The sequence below is a fragment of the Trichechus manatus genome, unplaced genomic scaffold (genome assembly GCF_000243295.1).
Source record: "Trichechus manatus latirostris isolate Lorelei unplaced genomic scaffold, TriManLat1.0 scaffold00073, whole genome shotgun sequence".
Classification (NCBI taxonomy): Eukaryota; Metazoa; Chordata; class Mammalia; order Sirenia; family Trichechidae; genus Trichechus; species Trichechus manatus.
Genome location: NW_004444009.1, coordinates 9,592,261 through 9,605,587, shown reverse-complemented (window position 1 = coordinate 9,605,587; position 13,327 = coordinate 9,592,261). Strand labels below are relative to the sequence as shown.

General features: G+C 40.1%; 1 protein-coding gene across 1 annotated transcript in view; it reads right to left on the bottom strand.

Annotated features, from left to right (window-relative positions):
* TRIM33 (tripartite motif containing 33) overlaps positions 1 to 13,327 on the bottom strand; it is a 71,125-nt gene that overhangs the window by 10,628 nt on the left and 47,170 nt on the right. The window contains exons 13-15 of the mRNA XM_023734900.1: positions 13,173 to 13,236; positions 3,146 to 3,305; positions 1,647 to 1,996 (exon numbers count right to left, since the gene is read on the bottom strand). Of these exons, the coding sequence (XP_023590668.1) occupies positions 1,647 to 1,996; positions 3,146 to 3,305; positions 13,173 to 13,236 (574 nt within the window). The remainder of the gene's footprint in view (positions 1 to 1,646; positions 1,997 to 3,145; positions 3,306 to 13,172; positions 13,237 to 13,327) is intronic.

Here is a 13,327-nt window from a genome sequence, read left to right as displayed (position 1 = left end):
TCATTCCGCCTTTGAAAGAATTCAGTCATGAAATCCTGACATTTCAGCAGATGTCACTACCTGAAGAAAAGTATTAAAAATATTAATTTCAAAACCAAAATGCCAACCTTTTGTTTTCTAAAAGAGAAAAGAAAAAGAAGACCCTTGTTCTATCCCTGCCAAATACCTACACCTCCTAAGCTTTAGGTAAGAATTACATGTAATTCTTCAGAAAAACATTCTAGCCCTGTTTATATCCACTAGTTTTCTAATCCAAAAGGTTGAACCTTTCAAAGAGAGTAAAAAAACCCATTGCTGTTGCATCCATTCCAACTCACAGCCACCCTATGGGACAGAGTAGAACTGCCTCATAGGGTTTCTAAGGAGAGGCTGGTGGATTTGAACTGCCAACCTTTTGGTAAGCAGCCAGCATTGTTTAATTAAAATCATTGGTTCTCAGTAATCTGAGAGGATGTGTGCATTTTTTTTTAAATCTATAAGCAGAAAGGAGCTTCATTTTCCCTCAGGAACACTGGTCTACTTTCACTTAAAAAAAACTGAGAGGTGGGAGGGAAGGATGGTATTTGAAAGAAAGAAATATAACTCTACTGTTTTATGTTCACTGAGATCAATACGGGACAAGAGACTGCATGAACATAAAATGCAAAATGTTAACTGGACAGGATCCAGAAGTCTTCTAATCTAAACGCTACTCTTTTTAGATGCAGAAACTAATCCCCCCAAAACAGTGACTTGTCTGAACTTATTAAGTTAGCTGAATACAAAACTATGCCCAAAATATCAGCCCATTACACTTGCTCCACTTTCTTAACTGGTATCATCAGCTTGCCCTGGGTACTCACCAATCAATGTTTTAATGCTTGAAATCCATTTTAGCTGTCATCAGGTCAAAACAGTCTGAGGACAATGCTCATATTTCCCCTGATCTCTTTTTAATCACTTTTACCTCAAGTTTTTCTGATTTAAATAAGGAATTCATTAATTGTTCATTCCAAAGTTAATGAGTAAGAGATATTCCTACAAGCTTATCTCAGAAAAGCCCTGAGAAATCTGCACACAGGCAGTCACTACCAATTATAACTGTTTTCAGTGGTCAAGAGGAAACTATTCCTTGAAGGAGGGTAAAACCTAACAAGTTCAAGACACTGAAGGTGTTCTTAGAAAGTACTTCTTTTTCTTCTTCTTTTAATAGCATTTTGAGGGTTGTTAAACTTTAGAAAAGTCAATTTTGACTAACTGGTATTCACAAACCAAACCAATGCCATAGATCCTATTAAGATTAATGGCTATAGACTAAAAAATTCAGCTTCAGAAGTAAATAAACTAACTTTGTCCAACACCCCAGCAGAGTTCCCTTGCCCCTTATTGTTTAGTTTTATCTAGTTTTCTTTAGTAAGTTTAAACTGAAGGTCAGGAGATAAAGTCTATTCTTTATCTTTAACATAGCACTCAAATCTTGGACATTTTATTACTCAGTTGTCATTTTTTCTGAAGGCATTGCCAAAGGAATAATAGGCTCCTTGTTTCATAAAAATAGTATGCATTGGTCAAGAAAGCCATCTGTCCTGATTAACTTTCTGCTATTTTTTAAGCTTATAAAAATAAACCTCCCAAAATAAATAAATAAATAATTGTTTCGCTGGTACCTTGGAAAGCTAAGAAGCGTCGGAACATGACAAGTTAGATGAAAGACCTTTGGACATTTTTCACAGCACAAGAGATCCCCTCCATTTTGGCAGACAGCACACCAGTCTTCATTTGGGTCATCATCTTTGCTGTTGCCATCTCCTCCAATCCTTGCCGACCTGTGCATGAGGCTTCGAACTGGGGATTTTCCATTAACAAGACTGCTGAGCCCTGACTGTTTGCAGCTTTCACTCATATCCGTAGGTTCAGTTTTCACATGGTTTTCCAAGCTTGCTAATGCATCCAGCTCACTCTCTAGATGCAGGTTAGTTGACAGAGGTGGTGTCAAGCTACTCTCAGGACTGCTCAACTAAAATAAAACAACGAGACAGTCTTAAAGAATCACTTAATCCTTATTGTATGCGATATGTGTATGTCTATTTAAAAGTTATGCCAATATGGATACAAATATATTGAAATAACTTAAAATTATTTTGTAAACATTACTGACATAAAGGAGTAAAAGTAACTCCAAAATTATCTAGGCATGATTTTCGAGGTCCAGTCTTTCTAACATTGGTTCTCGGATATTAAGGAAATTAATTAAACCCTTAAGCACACTGATTGGGACGTAGCATATGGATATACTTTTCCTACAGAGAGTTGACTATGTCATACTATTTTTCACACAAGAATCTGCTGCGTAATGTTTGAGAAGTCTTCGAAAATATTCTGATCATCAATCATTCTAATAATGTAGGAAGATCCTCAAAACGTAAAGTAAGTCTTTCACCACCCTTTTGTACCCAGTTTTTATGGGAGTACTTTCCAAATCAAGTTCTGGATGAACAAGTGACACTGCTCCAAAAACAAGGTAACTCTGATGTCTCCAGCTCTCTCAATCTACATATACTGAGCTGAATATACTAATACTCTGAGTTGAAATTCCTAAATGATAACCATGCGGAAATTGAGGCATAGCCTGGGCAGGAAGAAAAACAAAGATGGAAATTTCCAAACAAACAGGAATTTAATTCTACATTATAATAATTAATAAATGTTCCAACTGAGGAACTTTAGAATGGTTAATAATTCATAAGTCAAAAGGCAATCTTCCTATCACAAAACTGTTTGATCATTAAACTTCTTTCATGTCAACAGCCTGGATGCTGAGCACACAGATACAGGATTGCCAAGAATCTTCTCTGGCCTGAGATTCAACGTAACTATTGAGATGATTAACAAATTCAGAACAAAACATAACCCGATTTAGCATCGTGGCAAAAATACTAATTACAAACTCAACCGTAATTCCAAACGAGTGCTTAAAACAATTATGTCTTTTATTTCTTATTAATTAGAGCTGTGCCTTAGACAAAAAAGTTGAGTTAGAAAAAGATAGTATTTAGATTGTGCCAGGTATTAAAGTTCAAGAATAAATAAGTATCCCCAGAGCCACTACTAAGCCTAATAGACTCAGAGATGGAAGAATAACTGCCGGACCCACGTGGGAGCTTACCATGCAGGCACTCCTCCTGCCATCCTCTGTCTTTTCTTGTTTCACAGCTCCTGAAAAGCTGCATATTTCGTCTTCAGTCCCAGGTTCTTGCTTGACTTTCACTTGATCAGATTTGAAACTAAGACTTGTCTTCTCAGCAGTTCTCCCTGATGACCCACAGCTAATAAAAAACAATACAGGCCACGTATGTTTAAATGTATGGTATATATAAAAAAGTCATACAAAAAAAGCAATGTTCATTAAGATGACAACCATTTATTAACCTTACAGAAGATAAGGTCACCTCATGATACAGTGAAGAGAAATGTGATATAAGCCGAGCTTCAAACTTCTTAAAAATGTGGATCAAACCTTCGCAAGATCCTAAAATCACGCTGTATGGTCTGAGGTACTTACAGGAAATCATTTAAGGAGTCCAGTAAACAGTCATTCTCCCAGGCCAGTAGGATAGAATGTTAATGAGGATAGAATGTTAATGACTGCTTCTCTTCATAAAAGTAGTTATCGACTTTTCTCTACCCTCAAACAGCTGAGAAATAACATCATCAATAATAGTGGTTTATAAAACCTCTTCAAAGGAAGGCTATTTTGGCTTTTAGGGGCAGGAGATTGGGGAAAAGGGATATGGAATAGCAAGTAACCCAGAATGTCCTTAGGAAATGTGGTGGTTAATGTCATGTGTCAACCTGGCTAAGCTATGATTTTCAGTGGTTTGGCAGACTTTATGTAAACACCTTCCATTTTGTGATCTGATGTCAGCAGCCAATCAGTTGAAAGGGAAGTCTCCTTGCGGGTATAGCCTGTCTCCAGTATCTAAATGGTTGGTCTAACAAACCTTGCTCTCATTCTAGACCTAAAAGTCATCTCATCACCTGACCTCCGATTCTTGAAACGTAAGCCTGCAGAAGTCTCTGCCCAGCCACCTGACCTGCAGATTTTGGATTTGGCAACCCCTGCAACCCTGTGTTCTAGCAGAGGCCTCCAGCCTGCTACCTGGCCTGCTGATTTGGGGTTTGTCAGCCCCTACAACGACATCAGCCAGTTGAGGTCTTCAGCCTGTTGCCTGACCCATGAATTTGGGACTTACCAGGCCCCACTACTGCATTAGATATTTCCTTGAAATAAATTTCCCTCTCCATACCACACCCCTCTTTCTCTCTATATATATATTGCCATTGTTATTGTCCGGTGCCATTGAGTAGGCTCAGACACATAGTAAGCCTATGTACAACAGAACGAAACACAGCCTGGTCCTATGCCATCCTCACTATCACGGCCATGTTTGAGCCCACTGTTGCAGCCACTATGTCAATCCATCTCATTGAGGGTATTCCTCTTGTTCGATGAAGTTCTACTTTACCAAGTATAATGTCCATCTCCAGGGACCGGTTCCTCCCGATCACATGGACAAAGTATGAGACAAAGTCTTGCCATCCTCACTTCTAAGGGGCATTCTGGCTGTACTTCTTCCAAGACAGATTTGTTCATTCTTCTGGCCAAAAAAACCCATTGCCATCGAGTGGATTCTGACTCATAGAGACCCTACAAGACAGAGTAAAAATGCCCCACAGGGTTTCCAAGGAGCAGCTGGTGGATTTGAACTGTCAATCTTTTGGTTAGCAGCCAAACGCTTAACCACTGGCAGTCCATGATATCTTCAATATTCTTCACCAACACCGTAATTCAAAGGCATCAATTCTTCTTCGGTCTTCCTTATTCATTGTCCAGCTTTCGCATGAGGCAAATGAAAATACCATGGCTTGGATCAGGTGCACCTTAGTTCTCAAAGTGACATCTCTGCTCTTTAACCTTTAAAGAGGTCTTTTGCAGCAGATTTGTCAAGTGCAATATGGCATTTGATTTCTTGACTGCTGCTTCTACAGGCGTTCACCATGGATCCAAGCAGAAATAAAATCCTTGACGATTTCAATCTTTTCTACGTTTATCATGATGTTGCTTATTGGTCCAATTGTAGGGATTTCTGTTTTCTTTATGTTGAGGTGAAATCCACAGTGAATCTACACTTCATTGGCTTTGCTCCTCTAGAGAACCCAGACTACAGCATATGGTATCGAGAGTGGTTCTAGAGGAACATAATCTTAAACATGAGTTTTCTGAATTGGTTGTCAAGTCTGGCTAGACTTAAAGGTATTATGATTCTATCTCCAGTACTAAAGAGGCCACTTAAATCCATTGTGTGATGTGGCAATAGAAATACACAAAGTATCACCACCATTAGATCAAATACTTTTAAGAGACAACTGAATGATTGTGTATTTGATACCTTTCAACATTTTTGTCAAACTGAGAAGCATAATGAAGTTGGCTGGTTGGTCCTACTTTTGCTAGACTAAGTGGAAACAGAAAAAGATGAGCTCAGGGCTTCAGAGTCCCAGCTCAAGCACCACATAAAAGGCCTGAGTTTGCTATCTGTGCCCTGAAAGAAGCCTTATTTCTTGTAGTGACAGAGCTGATATTGCTGAAAACCAAACCAAGAGTCCTATCCTAAGAGGGACTGAATTATACCACCAACTGAATTCCCAAACTCAAATGGTGCCTAAAGTTAAAGTGAGGACACTGATTGAGAAGAAATGAAATCCTGAAACTTGAGATGGGGGCATACTGGCAGATAAACTGGAAGTTGGAGACACTGAATCCCTAAAATTCTGCTGAATCACCCTGCCAACAGAACCAGACCCCTCATTTCCATCAGAAGAGATTAGCTTTGTCTGCTAAGCCACGTTCCCAGTAAAATCATTCTTTGTACCACCATCTGATGAGCTGTGTCTGAAGAGTCCTTGCCTCAGGAGTTGCTTTGGGCACATGCCTTGTAAAATACTGCTTAATATCTGGGCAGCCTGTTTTTGTTTCTAGACCTATAACTAGATTTAAGTCCCAGCAAGCCCAAAACATGAAGTACAAAGTGTAACCCATGAGGCAGTATGCTACACTCCAAAAGAACTGCTTGATTTTTCTAATATGTACAAATAGAAACCTAGGGAATATGTGTGGGAAAGGCTATTAAGTGTGTGGAATAACAGGGCAATGAACATAAAGTTGGATCAGTCTGAGTCTATTGATAGGGCCCAAAAAGCAGAGATTCTTCATTCAATATTTCAGCACGAGAGATTAGAATCTAATAGTTTATTTGGTTGGTTGACTGAAAAGTGGACCAAGAGGTGGCCTATGCTAAATGAGTTTGAAATGTCAGAACTGACTTGGTATACTGTAGAAGAAGGTATCCAAAGGCTTAGGGCAACTGGAATGTTAGAGTAGATTTACCATGTTGGACACACAGACCCAATTCAGGGAGAGCCCAGAGGATGCATCTTTCACGACAACTGTGAGGAATAAATTTTTTAAGGGAACCTCAGCATCCTTAAAGACTACTGTGATTCCTCTTCTATGTAGGTCAGCCATTATGGTGGAAACTGCCCTAACTGAATTAAGACAGCTAACTACAATGTGAGATGCCTGAATCACGGGGTACCAGGGGTCAAGGGGTGGCACTTAATTGCCAAAGACAAGGTGGATATGGTTACCGTAATGGGCAGCAGAGTCAGAGCAATAATCAGAATAGTCTGACTCACATGGACTTAGGGAACTGGCTACTTAGTCATGGTGTCTTCAGGATGGGAGACCTACTAAATATTTACTTGATCTGTACAAGTGTAAGAATAGGAGGTCATGTGAAGAGCAGTCTAACTTGAAATGCCAAAATAGTGAGTCATGGCTCCTCAATCAATTCCCAGGCTTGGGCCAGTTTACAGAGCCACAATCCCTTGAATTAAGGGAAGGCCAGGTTCCGTTGAGGAAGAATCCCACTACACTGCCAGAAATTTATACTGTTAATATATCGCCAAGCCTTCTACAAAGGAATCTATAGCCTTTTCCAAGAGTTACTGTTCATTGGAGGAAAGTAAATAATCAAACTTTTCAGGGATTACTAGACACTAGCTCTGAACTGACACTAATTTCAGGAGACCCAAAATGTCACTGTGGCTCACTAGTCAGAGTAGGGGCGTATGGAGGTCAGGTTACAGGGTCGCTAGGAGTCGGAATCAACTCGATGGCACCTAACAACAAGCTCAGGTCCACCTCACAGTGGGTCCCCAAACCAATCCTGTAGTGATGTCCCCAGTTTCAGAATGCATAATTGGAATAGACATACTCATCAACTGGCAGAATCCCCACACTGGATCTCTGACACATGGAATAAGGGCTATTATGGTAGGAAAGGCCAAGCAGAAGCCATTAGAATGGCCCCTACCTAGGAAAATAGTAAGCCAAAAGCAATATTGCATTCCTGGAAGGTTTGCAGAGATTGCTGCCACCATCAAGGACCTGAAGGATGCAGGAGTGGTGATTCCTACCACATCCCCATTCAATTTGTCTATTTGGCCTGTGCAGAAAACAGATGGATCTTGGAAAATGACAGTGGATTACTGAAAATTTAACCAGGTAGTAACTACAATTGCAGCTGCTATTCCAAATGTGGTTTCGTTGCTTTGAGCAAATTGACACATCTGGTACCTAGCTACTGATCTTACCAATGCCTTTTTCTCTATCCCAGTTTTTAAAGACCATCAGAATCAGTTTTCCTTCACTCGGCAAGGCTAACAACACACCTTCACTATACTACCCCAGAGGAATATCAACTCTCCAGCCCTGTGTCTTAATTTAGTAGGGAGGAACCTTGATCACCTTTCCCTGACATAAGACATCACACTAGTCCATTACATTGATGACACTATACTGATTAGACTTAGTAAGGAAGAAGTGTCAATGACTGGACTTATCAATAAAACATTTACGTACTAGAGGGTAAGAAATTAACCCAACAACAATGCAGGCGCCATTCACCTCAGTGAAATTTCTAGGGGTCCAGTGGTGTGGGGCATGTCGAGATAGTCCTTCTAAAGCGAAGGATAAGTTATTGCCATCTAGCCCCTCCTTTAACTGAAAAGGAGGCACAATGCCTTGTGAAACTCTCTGGATTTTGGAGGCAATGTACCCCTCATCTGGGTGTGCTACTTCAACCTATTTATCAAGTGACTCATTTCAAAGTTTTGAGTGGGGCCCAGAACAAGACAATGCTCTCCAAAAGGTCCAGGCTGCCATGTAAGCTGTTCTGCCACTTCAACGATATGATCTGGCTGAGCCAATGGTGCTTGAAGTGTCAGTGGCACATACATGTTGTTTGGAGTCTTTGGCAGACCCTTACTGGTGAACCACAGTGCAGACCCTTAGGATTTTGGAGCAAAGTCCTGCCGTCCTCTGCAGATAACTACTCTCCTTTTGCAAAACAGCTTTTGGCTTGTTACTGGGCCTTAATAGAGAATGAATGCTTAACCAGGGGCCACCAAGTTACCTTGTGGCATGAGCTGCCCATCATGAACTGGGTGTTGTCTGACCCACAGAATCATGAAGTTTGATGTGCACAGCAGTATTTCATCATTAAATGGAAGTGGTATATAAGAGACTGGGCTCAAGCAGAATCTGAAGCCACAAGTTAGTTATATGAGGAAGTGGCCCAAATGCCAATGGTCCTCACTTCTGCCACGTTACCTCCACTCTCCCAGTATGCACCTATGGCCTCATGGGGAGTTCCTTACAATCAGTTGACAGAAAACTCGTGCTTGGTTTATAGATGGTTCTGCGTGATATGCAAGCACCACACAAAAGTGGACAGCAGTAGCACTGCAACCCCTTTCTGGGAATTCCCTAAAGGATAGTGGTGAACGGAAATCCTCCCAGTGGGCAGAATTTCAAGCAGTGCAACTGGTTGTTCACTTTGCTTCGAAGGAGAAATGGCCAGATGTGTGACAGTACAATGATTCATGGGGTGTGGCCAACAGCTTAACTGAATGGTCAAGGACTTGTAAGGAAGATGATTAGAAAATTGGTGACACAGAGGTATGGGGAAGAGGTTATGTGGATAGACCCTCTGAAAAGGCCAAAGAAGTGAAGATATTTGTGTCACATATGAACGTGCAAAAGAAAGGGTAATGTTGGCAGAGGAAGACTTTAACAATCAAGTAGATAGAACGATGTGTTCTGTGGATACCAGTTAAAGACTCTTTCCCTAGTCACTCCTGACACTGTCCAATAGGCTCATGAACCAAGTATCATGGAGGGAGGGATGGAAGTTATGCATGGGCTCAGCAACATGGATTTCCACTCACCAGGGCCAACTTGGCTACAGCCACTGCTGAGAGCTCAATCTGCGAGCAGCAGAGACCAAGTCCCCGGTATGGCACTGTTCCTTGAGGTGATCAGCCAGCAAGCTGGTGGCAGGTTGATTACACTGGACCACTTCCATCATGGAAAGGGCAGAGTTTTGTTCTTACTGGGAGAGACACTTAACTCTGGATACAGATTTGCCTCCCCTGCATGCAATGCTTCTGCCAAAACTACCATCTGCGGACTTACAGAACGCCTTACTCACCATCACGGTATCCCACACAGCATTACCTTTGACCAAGTAACTCGTTTCACAGCAAACGAAGTGCAGCAATGGGCCCATGCTCATGCAATTCACTGGTCTTACCATGTTCCCCATCAACCTGAAGCAGCTGGCTTGACAGAACAATGGAATGGCATTTTAAAGACCCAATTACAGTGCCAACTAGGTGGCAATACCTTGCAAGGCCAGGCAATGTTCTCCAGGAGTGTTCTCCAGGAGGCTGTATATGCTCTAAACCAGCGTCCTATATATAGTCCTGTTTCTCTCATAGCCAGGATTCATGGTCCAACAGTCAAGGGGTAGAAATGGGAGTGGCACCATTCACTATTACCCTTAGTGACCCACTTGCAAAATTTTTGCTTCCTGTCCTCGCGACCTTATGCTCTGTGGGTAGAGAGGTCTTAGTTCCAAAGGGAAGCCTGCTCTCACTAGGAGATACAATACTCATTCCACTGAACTGGAAGTTCAGACTGCCACCTGGCCACTTTGGGCTCCTCATGCTTCTGGATCAACAAGCAAAGAAGGGAATTATCCTATTGGCTGGTGTAATTAATCCTGATTACCAAGGGGAAATCAGATTGATAGTACATAATGGAGGTAAAGAAGTATATGTCTGGAATACAGGAGACGCCTTAGGGCGTCTCTTAGTACTACCATGCCCTGTGATTAAAGTCAATGGACAACTTCTAGCAATCCAATTCCAACATGACTACTAATGGCCCAGACCCTTCAGGAATAAAGGTTTGGGCCACCCCACCAGGCAAAGAACCACGACCAGATGAGGTGTTTGCTGAGTGCAAAGGGAATACAGAATGGGTTGTGGAAGAAGGTAGCTCTAAACCTATGACCACGTGACCAGTTACATAAATGAGGACTGTAATTGTTATGAGTATTTCCTTGTTTCTTTATACTTGTTCCTGTGTGCATATATAGTAAATATGTTTGTTTTCTTCCCTTCCTTATGCCATTTATTATAAATACAAGATGTAAAAAGGGCTAGTGCGTTTTTGCTTGTTACTCATTAGTTGTATCATGTTAGGCACAAGTATGACTTTGTAACTGTCTTTATTTAGTGATTACGTATGGTTTAAGAAGATGTGTATAGGTTGTCAATTGCCAAGGGGTGGACTATGGTGGTTAATGTTATGTGTGAACTTGGCTAAACTAAGATTCTCAGTGATTTGGCAGACATTATGTAATCACCTTCCATTTTGCTTGTGATCTGATGTGAGCAGCCAATCAGTTGAAAGGGGAGCTTCCTTGGGGGTGTTGCCTGCCTCCAGTATATAAATGGATGTTCTGGCAGATCTCGCTCTCTTTCTCAACCCTGAACTCTTCTCATCACCTCACCTCCAATTCTTGGCACTTAAGCCGGCAAAAGTCTCCAACCTGCCACCTGACCTGCAGATTTTGGATTCGCCAACCCCTGCAATCCCATGAGCCAACAAGGGCCTCCAGCCTGTCACCTGACGTGCAGATTTTGGGTTTGTCAGTCCCTGCAACACCATGAGCCAGCAGAGGTCTTCAGCCTGTCGCTTGACCCACAGACTTAGGACTTGTTAGCCCCAACTGCGTGAGCCATTTCCTCACAATTGCATGAGCCATTTTCTTAAATTTCTCCCATTTTCTTAAATTTCTCTCTATATATTTATATAAGCTTCACTGGTTTTGCTCCTCTAGAGTACCCAGACTAAGATAGGTAATGATAGGATAAGCAGACAGGTATGACTGATCAGTTCTATCTAGGGCACAAAGAGAAACTGCTATCAAAAGAAGTGGGTAACTTTTAAGACTGTGTTGCTACTGAGAATCAGCACCTTTTTCACTCAATCTGTACTGTTCTTCTAAAAGCACTGATTATTTGAAGTATAATTATAAAAAGTCAAGCAAGTGTTTAGTAGGACCAGTCTTCAGAATTTATATACATAAACATACAAACAAAAACATTCATATAACTTTCTTAAATAAAATCTTACTTTCATTATGCTAAATTATTCAAATTAAAGAGCAAAAAAAGTCAATATTTATTGTATTTTATCTTTATTACAATATTTACTCCTAATTCAATTACCCGTTTCTTAACTCTGTCCACCAAAAGGCCTAAAAACAATGACTAATTCAGCAGCAATGAGTGCCCCTAGTACCAGAAAATTTCTCCAAATATCATTTCCTCTCTAACATGACCATGATTTCTCGGAGACACATGTGATTCTAGGTTTGAGGGAGGAAATATACAAGATAAACCTGGAATATCTCTTCATGCTAGAAAACAAGGAAGCTTTCAAAGACTTCTAGCATTTTATCAAAAGGATTAAGGATACTCACCACAATTTTCAAAAACATTAATTTTAAACAAAGGACTAAGGAGCCAACTTGAAAAAATTCTAAAAGGTCAAAACGGGAACAGTGTAAGCATCAATAAAAATAACATCAATAATGGATTAAATAATGTAAAATGTTTAAATATCTGAGTTCATAAAGATAATAAAATTCTTCTGTCAACCTTGGAGGATGCTGGCAAACCAAGTTATTATTATGAAAACAGGTAAATAACGAGAAAAAAAATCAAGTATTTATACTACCTTTCCTATAACCAAATAGCGCATGATACGAATTTCTTTATATAAGTATTCTAAAGTAATAATTAACAAAGAAGAAATGATACAGTAATGAAAATATCAATGTCCAACCACTAACAAAATAAAGATCTAACCAATGATCAACAATAGTTGCTATCACAAAAAGATAACCAGACATTATGTGCCCCGATACAAGTATATACTACCACCAATGATGTATTCTTGTCTTTCCTTTCCCAAAATCAAACCTAAGCCTGATCAAACCTCCTTCTATAAATACCAATGTACATAAAATACAGGAGACAGTATACTTAAGTGACAAGATGGGGAGATGGGGAATAGTCTATAGGACAAATAATTACATTTCTTCAACAAATCAGTTATTGAAGGAGAAGAGATTTTAATGTGAATCTATCAGCTGAAGGCAACGTACACAGCTTATCTGAATCTGTTTCAAACAAACCATTTGTCAAAAAAAAAAAGAAGAACAGTACCTGGATGTTTACTGATATTAAAGAACTACAGTTTATTTTTTTAGGTGTGATAATGGTTCTGTGGTTGTGCATTTTTTTAAATCCTTATCTTTAAGAAATGTATGTTGTTACTGTGTGCCATTGAGTTGATTCCAACTCATAGCAACCCTGTAGGACAGGGTTGAAATGTTCCATAAGGTTTCAAAGGAGTGGCTCGTGGATTCGAAACACCGACCTTTTGGTTAGCAGCCTGAGCTCTTAACCACTTTACCACCATACTGAAGTAGTAACAAGTGAAATAATCTGATATCTGAGATTTGCTTCAAAATACTCCAGAGCAGAGGAATATGAGTGGGAATACTGACAGGGTAATATTGGATGTAACGTGATAATTTTTGAATCTAGGTAGTAAGTATATGGGGACTAATTATATATAATATTTTTAAAAATATTTGAGCTCTTCCATGATAAAAAGAAAAAATATTAGTTATCAATAATATCATACTCACCTTCCTCGACTGCCAGTACTAGAGGTACTAGGGGGTCTCACAGGTGTGTGAGAATTAGATAAACCTGAAAAATAATAAATCAAAATGAGTATCATTAACCATTGTCATAGGGCAACATGTGCACTAACTATTAAACGAGAAACTATTTTGTTCTG